At 37.3% G+C, this 18,669-nt stretch overlaps 1 protein-coding gene and 1 pseudogene across 1 annotated transcript; both read left to right on the top strand.

Annotated features, from left to right (window-relative positions):
* The first annotated feature begins 322 nt into the window (after window positions 1-322).
* On the top strand, window positions 323-1,251 carry LOC148209530 (uncharacterized). The gene is made up of 2 exons (XM_088126902.1): window positions 323-422; window positions 512-1,251. Exons 1-2 carry the CDS (start codon window positions 323-325, stop codon window positions 1,249-1,251), a joined length of 840 nt encoding a protein of 279 aa, XP_087983028.1.
* Window positions 1,252-2,628: 1,377 nt separating this feature from the next.
* LOC148209529 (serine/threonine-protein phosphatase 7 long form homolog) lies at window positions 2,629-14,353 on the top strand (annotated as a pseudogene).
* Window positions 14,354-18,669: the final 4,316 nt, after the last annotated feature.

Below are 18,669 nucleotides of genomic sequence, written 5' to 3'. Positions count from 1 at the left end.
TATCTTAGATTTTAGAATTTATTTTATTTTGTAAATTATTGTAGAAGGCATTAGGCCTCTTTTGAGACTAAGATTATTTTGTGATAATTAAAATTGAGAGGTTTCTTTTGGATTTTTTTTTAAAATAATTACTTTTTAAAAACAAATGACAAAAGTAGGGTAGGATAAAAAATATTCCAAAAATACGGTAGGTAAATCGCAGCCAACAGCCGCGATTTCAAGAAATCGCCGCCGTTAGGTGCGATTTAGCAAGAAATCGCAGCCTATGGCCGAGCTTCCTTTTTAAATAGTTCGTTAACATAGTTACAAATATTTTACAGTTATGTCATTACATTGTGATAAAATTGTGATACTTGAACCTAGAAATGGATCCGCTTCTGATATTGAGGTGGAAGTGGACGAATTGTTTGGAACTGGATTGTGTTTGAACATTCCAGTAAATTTGAATCCTCCACTCCCAAATGAGGAAGCACCTTCACCGATGTTTACTGAATAGATTTTGAGATTGTAGACTCTATATGTGAAGAAGGTTCAAAGTTGGAAGAAGGGTCGATGTCTCTAGAAATGAATGTGGATAACATACGTATAGGGTCAAAATTTAGGACCAAAGAAGAACTACAACTTGCTGTCAAGAAATATTGTATTGCACAACATTATCAATTTGTTGTAATTGAATCGAATCAAGATATGTGGTATGTAAAATGCAAACAGTGGAGACGTCGTGCTCGTCGACGTAAATCTCATGGGATGTATGAAATCAGTGTACTTGAGGAGGTTCATTCGTGTTTATATGCCGAGCTTACACAGGATCATTCACAATTTGACTCAAATTTTATGTGCAATGAAATTCAGAATATTGTACGACGTGATCCTAGTACATCTGTAGCTTCATTACAAGAAGTCATAAAAAAAGATTTTGGATATTGTGTGAACTACAGATGTATGTGGCAAGCTAAACGAAAAGCACTAATTAAAGTTTTTGGAGATTGGGAAAAATCATATGAAGAGCTCCTATACTGGTTGAATGCTTTAGTGCATTACAATGCTGACACTCGAGTACTCTGGGACTTGATACCTTCGAATAAACCTGGACATCTTATTTTTGGGCGAGTGTTTTGGTCATTTGGTCCTGCAATTGAAGGATTTAAACATTGTAGACCATTAATCCAGATTGATGGTGATGCAAATGAACATATATTCCCTATTGCTTTTGCTATTGTGGAAGAGGAAAATACTTCTAGTTGGTCGTGATTTTTGTGTGCCTTGCGAAATTTGGTAACCGAACGAGATGGAATTTGTCTAATTTCTGATCGTCATGGAGGTATTTTGGTGGCTGTGAAAAATAAGGAAAATGGCTGGAGTGAATCAAGAGCACATCATCGATTTTGTCTCCGTCATGTGGCTAGCAATTTCAACAAAAAATATAATTCGAAGCCCTTAAAAGAGTTGGTGTATTGTGCTGGGTGTCAACACCAAAAGCGTAAATTTGAAAGATATATGAGAGAGTTACAACAATTGAATCCAGATTGTATTGATTTTTTCACTCATATAAACATTAAAAAATGGACACAAGCACATGATCAAGGGTTTCGATATGGATGGATGACAACAAATCTAGCAGGGTGTATTAATGGTGTTTTTAAGGGAGCTAGAATGTTGCCAATTACTGCATTGGTGAAGTCTACGTTTTTTAAGACTATTACTTATTTCCAGAAACGTAAAGATGATATCAGTGAGGCAGTGGATCGGGGTGAAAAGTATACAAAATATGCTTTAAATAAATTGAGGAGGTGGGGGAAAAGAGCGACAGCACATTCAGTGACTTCTATTGATCGAGAGACACAAACTTTTCAAATCGAAACAGGAATAGATATGTTCTCTCTTTACAAAGGCCAACATACTCAAGTAGTTTGCTTGAAGGACAATACATGTACTTGTAACAAGTGGCAATCTTTCAAGATACCGTGTTCTCATGTAATTGCAGTCTGCAATCATGTTCACTTGCCATATTTGCCTTATGTCGAGAAGTATTACGAATTGTCACGGTACCAACTTTGTTATGCATCTCGATTCTACCCTATACAACATAGGGATTATTGGCCGGAAGTGAAGTTTGATGTTATTTATTCGAACTCAAATTTGTTGAGGGAACATGGACGCCCAAAAACTTCTCGCATTCACAATGAGATGGATTGGCGGGAGACGGGTACGAAAGTTCATTGTGGAATATGCAAAAAAGGACAAAACAAACGTACATGTCCAACTCGCAACTCTAGCGCTTCATCTTCGAGACAAATGGGTGATTAAGGTGGATTTTTTTAATTATTTTTTAACATACTATTACAAATCTATTAATATTGAAATCAATTTTATATTTTCTATGTACAGGTTGAAGCATATGCGGTGATATCGTTCTCAATTAGTGTGGGATTGTTGCTTTGTAATACCTTATATTTTATCACTTACCCGGATTCGTGCTTTGTAATAGACTATGCTTTATTGAATCATTTGTTGATTTGTAATAGTTAGATATTTGGAATTGTAATGTACTATACTTTATGTCATGTTATTTGAAATGAACTTTGACTATAATTGTGTTATTTATCTTATTATATTTCAGCATTAATTATGGATCCAGGACCTTTGGATTCGCATCAGCTATACTTACAATGATCACATCGTTCACAATTAGTGTGGGATGATGGATCTACCATAGTTTTACAATGTCGAAGAAGAGAGGTCGTAGTATCTCATAATATTAGGCTAGATAATCGTATAGTACCATATCTACAACAGTCTGGACTTTGGGGGGTTTCACAAATAGGCTTTACTCAGTTAGATTGGCATCTTATTACTGCACTGGTGGAGCGATGGAGGCTGGAAACTCACTCGTTTCACATGCCTGGTGGAGAGTGTACTATTACACTACAAGATGCTGCTGTGCAGTTAGGGCTACCTTTTGATGGAGAACCCATTACAGGATCCTTGCAATACGATTGGGCTCAGTTATGTGAGAACCTACTGGGAGTACGACCTCCTCAACTTAAGGGATCTAGGTTGAGTATTCCTTGACTAGCGGCACAATTTATTGAATTACCACAAGATGCTGATCAGGTTACGGTACAGACGAGCATATATTATGCAGCTCATCGGTGGATTTTTATTTCACGATAAATCTAACACTTTAGTTCATCTCATGTTCTTTCCGCTACTGACTGATTTCGAGGAAGCAGGACGATTCATGGGGTAGTGCATGCCTCGCATGGTTTGAAGGGATGTCATTCCCGGAGCGAAAACAGATTTTCGTTACTGATTTTCAGGATACAAAATCGAATTTTAAAGAAGAAAAATACAGGGGAAAAACAAACATTTGAAGAACGTTTCTTAAGTAAATTCCCCTCGAACACCACCACCGGATCTTCCTCGCTATCCTCTTGGGTCTCGGGATCGTACTTGTGGTAGCACCTTGATCGAAAAGAGGGAGAGATTGAGATAATTTGAGAGAAATCCTCGGAGTTTTTTTTCTTCTTTTCTGTAACAAAAAAAAAATGTTCTTCTCCTTCTCCAACACTTGGAGAAACAGAAGAAGGGTGACGTGGGGTAACTCCCCACGCCACAACACCTCCCACTCCCCTGCAATTTTGGAGGGGAGTTAATAATAATAATAATAATAATATTAATATATATATAATATAATAATAATTAAAAATATATATATAATAATTAATATATATATAAAATTAATTAATCAAATTAATTATTAATCCAATTAATAATTAATAAATATATATATACATAAATAATTAACATTTAATTTTTTATTATAAAATTGGAATCATATTCTAAAACATTTCTTTCGTATAACCTATAGTTTTAATGTACCTCTTATGCATATTATTTTTAACCTATAGTTTTAATATGAATCTGATTCATATTAATTTTATTTGAATCTCACTCAAATAATATCTCTCCAGTTTTAATTTACAATTAACTATATATATTATAATGTATCAATATACATGTAATCCCTTAAGTAATTTGAACAATTCAAATTCTTCCAAAAATTTGATCCTCGTTTTACCCGTTATGAGCTAGCAAGGGGACCTAATGGACCTACAGATCAGAAGCTCCAATGATGCAAGATTAATCGGTCAAACTCATTGATCGAGTTAATCTAGATTCGTTAACTACGGGTCATTCCACTAAAGACCCGCAGTTGCACTCTTCTCACTGCAGAATGTTTTCGTGTCCATAGATATACGACCATTAATGACGAGTCAATCCTTCACGAGTGTTCGTAACTCAAGTTGGATCAAATTACCGTTTTACCCCTGAGTTACATCTTACTCCTTAAACACCACTGCTCCTCTAATGAACAATCCGGTTATGGTACAACCAATAACCGGAAGTCCCTCTCGGCCAATGAGAGGGTGGGGCCCCTTGTTCAAGTCCCGGAGTCAGCATTTAAGGGAACACTCACCTATTTCCCTAAAGTCGGGGAGGAGTGAATTCCATCTTGTGAAGTTATGTTCCCAGCTCCCCATTCGGTCTTGTCCCCAAAATGGTAGCAATGTTGAGTCGGCGACTCGGGCCACTTTCACCCATACAGATCAAAGAACGAGTCTTCACGGGCAGGAGCCCATAACTCACTCAGGATTGAGAATGAGTTGCCTGGACATCCTAAGAAATGACAATCTATTAGTTAACGGTGTTACATCTAAAGATTGCCTATTTCGCGGTCCGGTCTTATACAAACTCATTATATAGGATACCCCCACTCGCATGTCTCCACACGAACGACCTGGATCGAGTCGTCTGTAACCTTTACAGAGCGGGCCGTATCCATAGTGTTGCCAGGATAAGGTACCCAGCCTTATCCATATAGTATAGACCCTTTCGGTTATTCACGGGACATTATCCATTCATATATCAGGGGTATATCAAATATATACCTCGTATAGCAACTGTATACCCAGTATATATACTGTCCCGATTACATCATAAATAACCTTGGATGTTTAGTTTATTGGATTTTGGACAATGCAAAGCTATGATTCAACAACAAATTTATTGAATAAAACTTTATTAAATAGACATTTGTTTTTACAAAATACAAACTATGAGTTTAGGGCAACACACCCAACAAACTCCCACTTGAACTAAACTCGAGTGGGGTGTACATTATTATAAAGCAAATGGAAAATACAATAAACTAGGGCATACACTATACCCAATTACATTTCTCCCACTTGCCCTAGACTAACTGTACAAAGCTCGTAAACCTAGACTTTCTTGATGGCCCTCAAACACTTTAGCCGTGAGTGCCTTTGTAAAAGGATCAACAATATTGTGCTCTGTAGCGATCTTCGTGACAATCACATCTCCTCGCTGCACTATCTCCCGTATAAGGTGGTACTTCCTTTCGATGTGTTTGCCTCTCTTATGGCTTCGAGGTTCTTAGAATTTGCCACAGCACCACTGTTATCACAATAAAGTGTGATGGACAAGTTCATGTTTGGAACGACGTCCAAATCTGTCAAGAACTTTCTAAGCCAAACCGCCTCTTTGGCTGCTTCACAAGCTGCAACATACTCAGCCTCCATCGTGGAGTCTGCGATGCATCCTTGTTTGATGCTTCGCCAAACTACCGCTCCTCCGTTAAGAGTGAATACTGACCCCTACGTGGATTTTCTTGAATTCTTGTCTGTTTGGAAGACAGAGTCAGTGTATCCTGTAAGGATCAAATCCTTAGCGCCATACACGAGCTTGTAGTCCCTCGTTTTCCTAAGATACTTGAGGATTCCCTTAACAGCAGTCCAATGATCATATCCTAGGTTGGATTGGTACCTACTGACCATCCCTACCGCAAAGCAAATGTCAGGCCTCGTGCACAGTATAGAGGACATCAGGCTACCCACTATTGAAGCATAGGGTATACGTCTCATATCCTCAACTTCTTGAGGTGTCTTAGGACATTGTTCCTTAGACAGATGAATTCCATGCCTGAAGGGTAACAAACCTTTCTTGGAATTCTGCATCGAATATCGAACAAGCATCTTGTCGATATAAGTTGCTTGAGACAGAGCTAACGTTTTGTTCTTGCGATCCCTTAGAATTTGGATGACAAGAACATACTGAGCTTCTCCCAAATCTTTCATTTGGAACTCAGTCGCTAGCCACTTCTTTATGTCAGTGAGGTATCCTACATCATTCCCAATGAGTAGGATATCATCCACGTACAACACTAAGAAGGCGACAGTGTTGTTGACGACCTTTTTGTATACACAAGGCTCATCAACGTTTTGGTCAAAACTATAAGATTTGATCGCAGTATCGAACCTTATGTTCCAAGATCGAGATGCTTGTTTGAGTTCATATATGGACCGTTTAAGCTTGCAAACTTTTTGCTCTTGAGCTTGTTCTATGAACCCTTCGGGTTGAGACATATAAATACTTTCTTCAAGATTGCCATTCAGAAAAGCAGTCTTGACGTCCATTTGCCATATCTCATAGTCATAATATGTGGCAATGGACAAAAGTATTCTAATAGACTTAAGCATAGCTACAGGGGAGAAGGTTTCTTCATAGTCCACCCCTTCCCTTTGTGTGTAGCCTTTTGCCACAATTCTCGCCTTATAGGTCTGTACCTTTCCTTCGGCATCTCATTTTCGCTTGTAGATCCATTTGCACCCTATGGGTTTTACCCCGTCACGTTGATACACAAGTTCCTAAACGGAATTGAACTACATCGACTCCATTTCCAGGTCCATTGCTTTGACCCATTTGTCTTTGTCAGTATCTTCCATTGCCTTCTTATAGGTCAATGGATCCTCGACGCCGTCATCAGGTATGACAACTTGAGTTTCAGTTAAACCCACATAGTGGTTAGGTTGTGACACAATCCTCTCACTACGTCGAGGCACCCTCAACACTTGAGGTGGATGTGACTGATGCGATGTGCTGGCTTCATCAACAACTCTTGTTGTAGTGCCAGTTTGATCAACAACTCTTGTTGACGTGTTTGTAGCCTCTTCGGAAATCTCGTTAATTACTACCTTACTCCGTGGTTTATGATCTCGAACATGGCCTTCTTCTAAGAAAGTAGCATTTGTCAATACAAACACTCTGTTTTCTTTATGATCGAAGAAGAGACCACCTCTCGTCTCTTTAGGGTAACCTACGAATAGGCATACTTTTGAACGAGGTTCCAGTTTCTTCGGGTTCGTCATGAGCACGTGTGCCGGGCATCCCCAAATGCGAAAGTGACGTAAACTAGGTTTACGACCCTTCCATAGCTCAAAGGGTGTTTCAGAAACACTCTTTGATGGAACTACATTCAAAATATAAACTGCAGTCTCCACTGCGTAACCCCAAAACGAGTTAGGCAACTGAGCATAGCTCATCATTGATCGAACCATGTCCAACAGGGTTCTGTTTCTCCTTTCTAATACACCATTTTGTTGAGGTGTACCAGGGGCTGAGAGTTAGGACGTGATTCCATGTTATATCATATAGTACTGGAATCTCAAGTCCATATACTCTCCACTCCGATCTGATCGAAGTGTTTTAATGGTTTTACCTAATTGATTTTCAACTTCAGTCTTGTACTCCTTGAACTTTTCAAGGGCTTCAGACTTATGTTGCATTAGGTATAAATAACCATACCTTGAATAATCATCGATAAAAGACATGAAGTATTCATACCCTCCTCGAGCTCTAACATTGATCGGACCACAAAGGTCTGAATGTATAAGTTCTAAGGGCTCTTTGGCTCTATAACCTTTTCCAGTAAAAGGTCTTTTAGTCATCTTGTCTTCAAGACAAGACTCACATGGTGGTAAAGAATCGTCTTCTAACTCACTTAGAATGCCATTCTTAACCAACCTCCCAATCCTATTGAGATTAATATAACCTAATCTTAAGTGCCAAAGATTGGTATCTTCATTTTGAGAAACTTTTTGCCTTTTATTTTGAGTTCTAGCATTTTTAAACAACTCGGTATTTAAAACTGCTTTAGTTATGGTTGGTCTTAGCACATACAAGTTGTTTTCAAGCAAAGCAGAACAAATATTAACACCTTTTCTCGAAATGAACGCTTCATTCATATGAAAAGAAATTGAATACATATGTTTTAACAAACAAGAAATTGAAATTAAGTTCCTTTTAATTTTAGGAACAACGTACACATTATCTAATAATATATACATATTCTTGTTTGTAAACAACTTGAGCTCCCCTACCGCCACAGCTGAGACGACCTCTCCTGTTCCGACCTTGAAAGTCATCTCTCCGGCGTCAAGTTGCCTCCAGAAACTAATTCCCTGAAATGAAGAACAAACGTGATTAGTGGCTCCTGAATCCAATATCCAGGCGGAGTCATCATTCTCCACTAAACATGTTTCCAATACAAGTAAATCATATTTACCTTCGTTGGCTTTCTTCTTTTCGGCCAAGTACTTTGGGCAGTTGCGCTTCCAATGCCCGTCCATATTGCAGTGGAAACACTTTCCTTTCTCTGCAACCTTGACCTTGCCTTTCTGGGCAACAGCAGTTGAGTCAGGTTTAGACCCTTTACCAGCAGCCTTCTTCTTCTTAAAAGTCTTACTTCCAGAAGAAGAGGGCGCAATCCTGGTTCCAGAGGACGATCCTCTGTTGAACCTCTTTGAGGTGGCAACATTTGCCTCCCCTTCTTGTCCCTTACATTTCATAAGAGACTGGTAAGTCTACAGCTCGTTTAGGAGCGTGGTAAGAGTGTACTCCAGCTTATTCATAACCGCATTGCTGCGAAATGGTAGGAAACTCTTCGGAAGAGATTCCAGAATGAAGCTGACCTGACTCTGCTCGTCTATGACGGCCCCGTTCGACTCAGCCACGTTGAAGTGGACTATCAAGTTGAGAACGTGTTCTCGCACTGAGGAGCCCTCCTTCATGCGGGAGTTGTAAACGAACTTAAGGGCTTCATGTCGAGCCTGTGAGGACGGTTGTCCAAACATGCTCTGCAGCGAGTCCATGATCTCCTTAGCGGTGACCGTGTCCTCATACTTCTTGGCAAGCACATCAGATATGCTCGCCAAGATGTAGACCTTGGCCTTGTCATTGGCCTTGACCCACATGTCATAGGCGTTGCGCACCGCCACAGTGGCGTTAGGCGCAGGAGCTTGAGGACAATCCTCTTGTAAGACGAACCTAAAATCATCTATCACGAGAATAGTGTTTAGGTTTGACTTCCATTGTTTGTAATTTTCGCCATTAAGTCTTTGCGCGGCTAAAAGTGCAATAATAGAAGTAGACATGCTGAAAGTAAAAACAAATCTATATTAGTTTCATGCATTAACCTTTTAAACCAAATCAAAATTTAGCAAAAGTAATTAAGCACCCTAAAAAAATTGTTTTGCAACGACGCTTCAGTGATTTAGAGCAGGAGCCACCATAGGGCGGACATGTACTCCTTCACTGAATTGAGACATTCTCAACTAAATTTTACACCAGAATAACTCTTATTCCTATAAATTTTAGTCATCGTTTATTTCGTCAGGAAATTGCTAACTAACTTAACAACTCCTCGTAAGTGTGACCTAACATTTTCGGATCTAAGAGGTCCACCCCAATAATCCTGCCGTAGGGAAGGAAAATATTGGAGCAAAACCTAAGAGACTCCTATCCATTTCTGGAGTTTGCCTTGGTTTTGATTTCCATACAATGAACCCTCCGTCGGGATGGTCGCTCCAGGACGACACGCAGGTCATGTATAAAACCTCACGGTGCAAACCAATGGCGGAGACCGCTGGATGTGTTGTCACACGTCCTTCTCCCACTTACTATGAACACTATCTCCATTCACCTCGATATTGAACCATGCAAACACCTTCCGTAGGGAGGCCGCGCCAAGGGCGACACGAGGCCGAGCATGGAACTCACAGCGTGAATTTAAAGGAGAACGTGAGAGAGAGTAAAGTATGTTATATATACTTTGTATATCAAATATATACGCTGTATATTACATATTCTCTTTTGCTCCCACTTAGTATTCTAAGACTAGGATATATTACTTAGATAAATCCCGGCTAAGTGAAATTAACTAAGTGAATTTTTAGTCGGCCCAATATAACTATTATATCAGAAGTTGTACAATAATGTTTTAGTTCGTTAAACACTTTAATAAACCAACGACATTATTGCTTGTATATAAAATATTGACTAATTCAACCCCCAGGTCGGTTCCCAGGTAGAGGTGTTCCCTTACGGTCAGCTTAAATACCTCAGCCTAGACAAAACCTTCCTTAGACAGGGTTCCCTTATAAATAACATTTTATATTTAGTCTTTTATTATTTCATTTTAAACCTAGTCAAAACAAAATAAAAGACTACCCCCTAATCACATTAAAAGATATAACCTAAGGTCTAATTAATTTTAAACCCCTTCAAAATAATTAACTTAGATCTTATGTTTGCATGCAACTCTTTATTATAGATTTTAATTTCTATCTACCACATTTTATAACTCTTATAAAATTTAAGAAATTAAAACTATAAACATGCATTGAAAGCATACATTAATATAACAATTATATTATCCAAAATATTGTCATGCTCAATGCAACTTTATTTTCATCTAATTAATACAACACTTATATTAATTATGAAAATAAAACATGCATACATACATTATAACATTTATAACTATATGATGCATGACCATACATATTATGCATGTAACCTGTGGTGGGATTTTAAAACTATATGGCATACAATATGCTATATGATTTTAATTAAAATATACATTCATAATGCATAAAATAATTAAATAGCAAAGCTGGAACGGTTTTTGGCACCCTAAGAAAACGAAATAATACAAAATAAGAAAACCAGCTGCATCCGCCCTGAACCGCGAACCAGAGCCTCGGAACCGCGTCGAAAGACACCCGGGACAGCGCCTCGACGCCAAAGGGCAACGCCACGGCGCTGCTGCATAGCGTCATGGCGCTGTCTGTGTAGTCTGCTTCGTCTTCTTCGCTGTTTTCTGCAACTTTTCGCCCAATCCGACGCCACGAACGACTTTCGAGAGACACGGACTTATAGAAACAAAGCAGAAACATAATGCCCAAAACACCGGGCCCTTACATGATCGAATCACGAAGAAAAATGCTATCTAAGTGCCAAAAATCCAGAAATTTTCCAATCCGCAAACCCATATTTCGAAATATGAAATCACCCACTAAACTTAACGATTTTGATCCCAAAAAATCATAACAGCAACCTGTCTCTGATACCAATTGAAGGGATGTGATTCCCGGAACGGAAACGAATTTTCGTTGCTGATTTTCAGGATACAAAATCGAATTTTAAAGAAGAAAAATACAGGGGAAAAACAAACCTTTGAAGAACGTTTCTTCAGTGAATTCCCCTCGAACACCACCACCGGATCTTCCTCCCTATCCTCTTGGGTCTCGGGATCGTTCTTGTGGTAGCACCTTGATCGAAAAGAGGGAGAGATTGAGAGAATTTGAGAGAAATCCTCGGAGTTTTTTTTCTTCTTTTCTGTAACAAAAAAAAATGTTCTTCTCCTTCTCCAACACTTGGAGAAGAAGAAGGGTGACGTGGGGTAACTCCCCACGCCACAACACCTCCCACTCCCCTACAATTTTGCAGGGGAGTTAATAATAATATATATATATATATATATATATATAATAATAATAATTAAAAATATATATATAATAATTAATATATATATAAAATTAATTAATCAAATTAATTAATATAATTAATTATTAATCCAATTAATAATTAATAAATATATATATACATAAATAATTAATAAATATATATATACATAAATAATTAACACTTAATTATTTATTATGCACATTATTTTAAACCTATAGTTTTAATATGAATCTCATTCATATTAATTTTATTTGAATCTCATTCAAATAATATCTCTCATAATACATAGTTTTAATTTACAATTAACTATATATATTATAATGTATCAATATACATATAATCCCTTAAGTAATTTGAACAATTCAAATTCTTCCAAAAATTTGATCCTCGTTTTACCCGTTATGAGCTAGCAAGGGGACCTAATGAACGTACAGATCAGAAGCTCCAACGATGCAAGATTAATCGGTCAAACTCAGTGACCGAGTTAATCTAGATTCGTTAACTACGGGTCATTCCACTAAAAACCCGCAGTTGCACTCTTCTCACTGCAGAATGTTTTCGTGTCCATGGATATACGACTATTAATGACGAGTCAATCCTTCACGAGTGTTCGTAACTCAAGTAAGGTCAAATTACCGTTTTACCCCTGAGTTATATCGTACTCCTTAAACACCACTGCTCCTCTAATGAACAACCCGGTTATGGTCCAACCAATAACCGGAAGTCCCTCTCGGCCAATGAAAGGGTGGGGCCCCTTGTTCAAGTCCCGGAGTCAGCATTTAAGGGAACACTCACCTACTTCCCTAAAGTCGGGGAGGAGTGAATTCCATCTTGTGAAGTTATGTTCCCAACTCCCCACTCGGTCTCGTCCCCAAAATGGTAGGAATGTTGAGTCGGCGACTCGGGCCACTCTCACCTATACAGATCAAAGAACGAGTCTTCACGGGCAGGAGTCCATAACTCACTCAGGATTGAGAATGAGTTGCTGGTCATCCTAAGAAATGACAATCCATTAGTTAACGGTGCTACATCTAAAGATTGCCTATTTCGCGGTCCGATCTTATACAAACTCATTGTATAGGATACCCCCACTCGCATGTCTCCACACGAACGACCTGGATCGAGTCGTCTGTAACCTTTATAGAGCGGGCCGTATCCATAGTATTGCCAGGATAAGGTACACAGCCTTACCCATATACTATAGACCCTTTAGGTCAACTATATACCCAGTATATATACTGTCCCGATTACATCACAAATAACCTTGGATGTTTAGTTTATTGGATTTTGGACAATGCAAAGCTATGATTCAACAACAAATTTATTGAATAAAACTTTATTAAATAGACATTTTTTTTTACAAAATACAAACTATGAGTTTAGGGCAACACACCCAACATGGTTATATCGAGAACTCTGTCGGGCTAGTCGAGCTGATGCCCTGGATATAGCAGGTTCGTTGATACTTTTACAAGTGTGGGCGTGGGATAGGTTTCCTACAATTGCTCCACAACACCATGTACTTACTCCTGAACAATATGCTGGACGTCCTCTCAGTGGACGGTACATTCATTTCCATTTATTTATATGTGATTTTTAAATTATATGTAACTGAATAAGTTTTACATAATGCAGATGGAATGAAGTTTTGATAGCTTCTGAACAATCTACGAACATGTTGGTTCAATATCGAACATGTTTTCATCGACTTAAGCCCAACGAGGTATATTACTTAGAAATAAATAATTATAATTAACTTAATAATAATATTACTTCTTATTTATTAATGATTTCAGATTATCTGGACACCGTACAATCACGACATTATGACTATATTACCTGAATATTGTCATAATAGGCAAGATATTTGGTTGACTTCAAGCCCTCTTATATGTTTTCATATTATCGAGTGACATCTACCGAATCGAGTGTTGCGACAATTTGGGCTTTTACAAAATAAACCGTCATATTGTAATACTGACACGAGTCTACATCAGATCGACCTACGAGGAAAACATGATCACAATTGGCAACGTCAACATGCAGCATATATATCACTATGGCGTCAGCGTCGTGATCGGTGTGCCTTTAGTGATGCGATAGATATGCCGGCCGTGTTAGATGATTATCAACAGTGGTATGATTCTATTACAAGAAACTATATCACACGTGAATCTGCTTATCACGGTTACATGGTTAGTATTATATTTCTTATATTTTTTAATTACAATATTTAAATCAAATTTAATATTAATAATTATTATATCAATTACAGGATTCTTTTATTAGCAACGTACAAGATTTTGCAATACAAGAAAATCTACCTGTATTAAAATCAATGTGTGATACTTGCATTAGCATAACTGAATCAAATTCAGTTTATCCAAGAGTAGCTTCAAACTTCGAAATGAGGCGTCCTCGTCATAGGCGTAATCAAGCACAGACAAATGAAGAAGTTCAAGAAGAAGCACAAGAAGCTGAACAAGTTCGGGAACAAAATGAAGATGCTATAGGAGATGAACATATTATGAATGCTCCTATACAATCACATTTTCTAATGATTCCTACGCCAGGAGTTCATTTAGACACTGCATCTACTTCAGCTCATCAACCTGACCCATCACCTGTTCAACAAGAACCTCGTCGTGGACGTCGTGTAAGAAGGCCACGACAATGTGGTACATGATTATCTATGTTTTGTAATATGTTTAAAAGTTTAAGACAACTTTTTGTATCGAATATGTTTTAAAACTTTTATCCAAAAGTAGCTTTTAGTTTAATTTTAAAACTTTAAACTTTAATCACATTTTAATCAAAATTTAAAATATAATAACAAAAAATAAAATAATTAATTGCATCTTAATTAAAAATTTCGCAATATTAATAAAAGTAATTTTGCAATATTAAGAAAAGTAACAATAAAAAAAATATATGAAAAATGTTTGGAAGGAAGTCGCATGCAATCTTCAACAAAAAAAAAAAGAAAGAAAAATGTGCGGAAGTCGCGTGCATTGGACGCGACTTCAATAAGGGGGAAGTCACGTGCATCGGCTGCGATTTCCGTGGTTTGGAAGTCGCGTCCATTATACGCGACTTCCACTCAATGACACCTCCCCCACCACATAGACAATACACGTTGCACGGAAGTAGCGTCCATTGCAGGCGAGTTTTGACCCCTACTTTGACCTAGCCTATTTTTGTCAATAGTTTCAAAAACCTAAATTACTTTTGTATTTATTTATTTAATTTACATTTATTTAGTTATTATTTTTAAATTAACATTATTTTTGTAATTTCTTTTTAAAATGTCATTATTTTAAAACTTAACCCGTTTCTTTTATTCTAGTCGTCTCACCTCATCTATGCCTCATGATGCTTACACCGCTTGCACCCCCCCCCCCCATGTTGCCCATGCCGCCCGCGCACGCCCACGCCCATGTTGTTCATGCCGCCTGCACGCACCCAATCCCTTGACACCAATTTGCCTTCCCGCCCACTTCATCTATTTTAAGGAATATACTTCTTTTTTTCCCTTCGATTTTATTTTCTTTTTATCAAATTAGAATTATGGAATAATTAGGGAATATTTTTTTCCCTTCGAACAATTATGGACGAATTGATAGTCACTACTAACAAGGTGCACCTTCATTTTCGGTAACTCAATCGACTCCAAAGTTAAGCGTGCTTGACTTGGAGCAATCTTCAGCTAGGTGACCTCCTAGTTGCTTTACACTTTCTAAGTTACTTAGAACTAGACGGTGGTGCAACTGGGTCGTAGGGGATGCAAGGGAATTTCGAGGAAACTAGATGCCGAATCCGGATTCCGAATCCTGGGCTTGGGGTGTTACAAAAGCTCTCTCGAAAACAAGATTCTCCCTATTTCAAAAGATGGTTCCCACAAACCGGTCCTTGCCAAAAAAAATAGCGGAAAAGACTTTAAAGATAGGTTTCTCTACTTCCTCTTTACAATACTTATATCTTTTATTTCTTGTATTTCTAAAACAAAATCAAGGTACAAGAGTTGCAGAATTCGATCCCTTCAACACCACCGTTGAGAAGCTGAGGTACCAGTCGCCATCGTCTGGTGCTTCCACCGTGGGGTCACTAACACTTGCTCTCATTAAAGAATGGATCGAGGAAGGGGGCAACAGCTGGTCTTATTGAGAGAGAAAGAGAGAAATTGTGGTTTGATAGACTGAGGAAGAGAAAGAGAGTAAGAGGTGTATGTGGGTTTGGAGAGAGAAAGAGATTAGTGTTTCTTAAATTTGAGATAAAAATCATATATAGAAGGTGGCATAAAATTTGGTTTTTTTCTTATTTGTAAGTTGTTTATTTATTAATTAAAAATATATGAACATGCGTAGGTCGGTAATTTTCACATAGTCTCAGACTTCTATTTTGACAAATCTTTAAATTGTTTAGATTATAGTCATTTATGTAAATATGTTGATTAAAGAGTTATATGTGTATTCTTGAAGAGACTCTATCATATTGCAGCTCTAATATCTTTATAAGAATTAGACAAAGAATTCAACAAAATAATATATCTATTCGGCTGGTCACCATAAATTTTATTAATTTAATATTAGTAGTGCTTACCCTAGAAAAAATTATTTAGAGGAAATTTTTTTTTTCTAGACTCATTAAAACTCGATTAACCAAGATATTAGGGGTATAAATTTACAGTTTGGTTCGATTTTTGGGTAGGAAAGAAAAATCGATTTCGGTTTTTCAGTTCTTATTCCCTAATCGAAAACCAAACTGAACCAAATCGGTTCAATTCGGTTCACGATCAATTTTTAATTTTTATTTTCAAATTCGTCCCTCGACTTTCTAATTCTCTGATTTGATAAAAAAAAATTAAAAAAAGGCTTAGCTCTAGAAAATAAATGAAAGAAAAATTTAAGAAATTAAAAAATCTTCAAGATATCCCAACAAATCATAACTGGAAAAAAACTCACTTCATTCTTGGTTCCAACCCTTTAGCTTCTCTCTCTTTTCTTTCTGCAATTTTTTCTTGAGGGCTTCTCTCTCATTCTTCATTTATGCAAACAAAAACTTGAAATCCAAATGTGTGGAAATTTTTGCCCCATTTTTTAAAATCTTCCATTTTCTCCTTCTGTTTGGATCCGAAATCATCTGACCCTTTTTGTTGACTTCTTACTTCTCATGTAATTTGGCATATGGATCATCGCCACGAATATGGAGGTGAGTTGTTCAAACTTCACGGAGAGAGCAGGATGGGTCATGGAGATGGCTGCCACCACTGCTAGATGTCGCCGCTAGAGATGGCCACCACCGCTACTAAATGTCACTGTCGTTGGAGATGGCCGCCACCACTGCTAGATGTCACTGTTGCTGGAGATGGCCGCCACCGCTGCTAGATGTCACTGTCATTGGAGATGGCCACTGGAGAGGGAGACGAGGGTCGTGGGTCATGAGGGCAGGGGGAGGCTAGGAGCGGCGCATTGGGGGGGCGCATTTCTTGAATAAAAGGGAAACCCTAGTCGAGTAGTCGGTTAAAGACAAACCGAATCTAACCGAATTGAGAGTGTTCGGATTGATTTCGGTTTAATTTATATAGACATCTAAATTGAGATTCGGGTCGGTTCGAATTTTCAGGTCGGTCCAACTTCTTTCACCCCTACAAAATATGATGCACTTTTGTTGAAAAAACATGGTGCCAAACTAGTTTGGTCCTTGACTAATTAAAACTAAAAAACGAATCAAAGATGATCCACTTTTTGTTCTAACATGGTGTCAAAACTCATTTGGATCTTGGTTCATTTAAGTTTTAATGAGTCGAAAATAAAAAAAAAAATTCATCCAACTGAGTTTGACACTATGTTTGAAAAAAAGTACACCATATGTTTTGTTTCATTCAAGTCTTAACGAGTCAAAACTAAATATGTTGTCCAAATAAATTTGTTCAAATCTTAACGAGTCAAAACAAAATATGTTGTCCAAATAAATTTGGCACCATGTATGAAGAGAACATATTTGTTTTGTTGGCACAATGTGTGATTTTGTTTGGACGAATTTTTATGAGTCCATAACTTTTGGCCCATATATTTATGTTTTGGTTAAATAATATTAAATATTTTGCCAACTTTGTTCAACAAGCATCTTTGGAGAATTTGTGGCTATTAAGATCAAACATTTTATTCAATACATGTGGCAAAAACTGTGGCTATCGGATCATACACTTTGTCCAAACCGATCAAGATCTGACAATGTATGGTCACTAGATCTTAGGCTTTGTCTAAAACCAATATGTAGCGTATTTGTGACCATAAAAATTTAATTGATGGGTAAATATGTTTGGACTATAAATAGGTGGTCATTCATGGTTGACCATCTATCCCAAAACTCAAAGAATTTGAGGAAGTGAGATAAATGTAGAGAGAGTTTTTCTTTATAAAAAGTCGTGTTCTTCCTCTATATAAGAGAGAAAGTTAGTTTGTATCTCATCCTCAAACTTGATATTTATTCCAATAAGTTGATTAATGATAAAACATTTCGAATTTCATAGTTGACCATAAAACGACTAAAGTAACTTTGAAAGGCGTCAAATCAACTAAGATCATTGGAAATATTAAATGTTGATCATTCATATCATAAACTTAAATAGGAGGCATCCTTGAAAATTTCACTAATTATTCTCAATAACTAATCTAAATTTCTCACCCAAATAGTTTTGCGAGTGGTTATTCTATAAAATATATTTATTGTATTTTATATTGTTGTAGTAATTGTTCAACTTGAGATTTTAAATCGTGCATGATTGAACCTCTCTAAGTACAATGTGGGCTCTTCTCTCTAGTATGATGTAACACCTGAGTATATAGGAAGAGTTCATGAATCCCATTCAAATGATAGAGATCTTGATCAGATCATGCAAGCATGGTTAATAAAAATTTAGAAGAGTAGATAGTGACTACTATACTCAACAAGGTGTACTTTCTTTTTTGGTGGCTCGATCATAAGAATTCTAAAGTTAAG

The sequence above is a fragment of the Momordica charantia genome, assembly GCF_013281855.1.
Source record: "Momordica charantia cultivar OHB3-1 chromosome 8 unlocalized genomic scaffold, Mcharantia_2.0 BLBB01000008.1, whole genome shotgun sequence".
Lineage (NCBI taxonomy): Eukaryota > Viridiplantae > Streptophyta > Magnoliopsida > Cucurbitales > Cucurbitaceae > Momordica > Momordica charantia.
The sequence above is the reverse complement of the archived record's forward strand: the minus strand, read 5'-3'. Positions and strand labels throughout refer to the sequence as shown.

Bases quoted from the DNA above. Each gene is read 5' to 3' on its own strand.
- LOC148209530 (XM_088126902.1), top strand. From the start codon at position 323: ATGTCATTACATTGTGATAAAATTGTGATACTTGAACCTAGAAATGGA. The intron at 423-511 runs GTTTGAACATTC...TTGAGATTGTAG, and splicing joins ATTGTTTGGAACTGGATTGT to ACTCTATATGTGAAGAAGGT.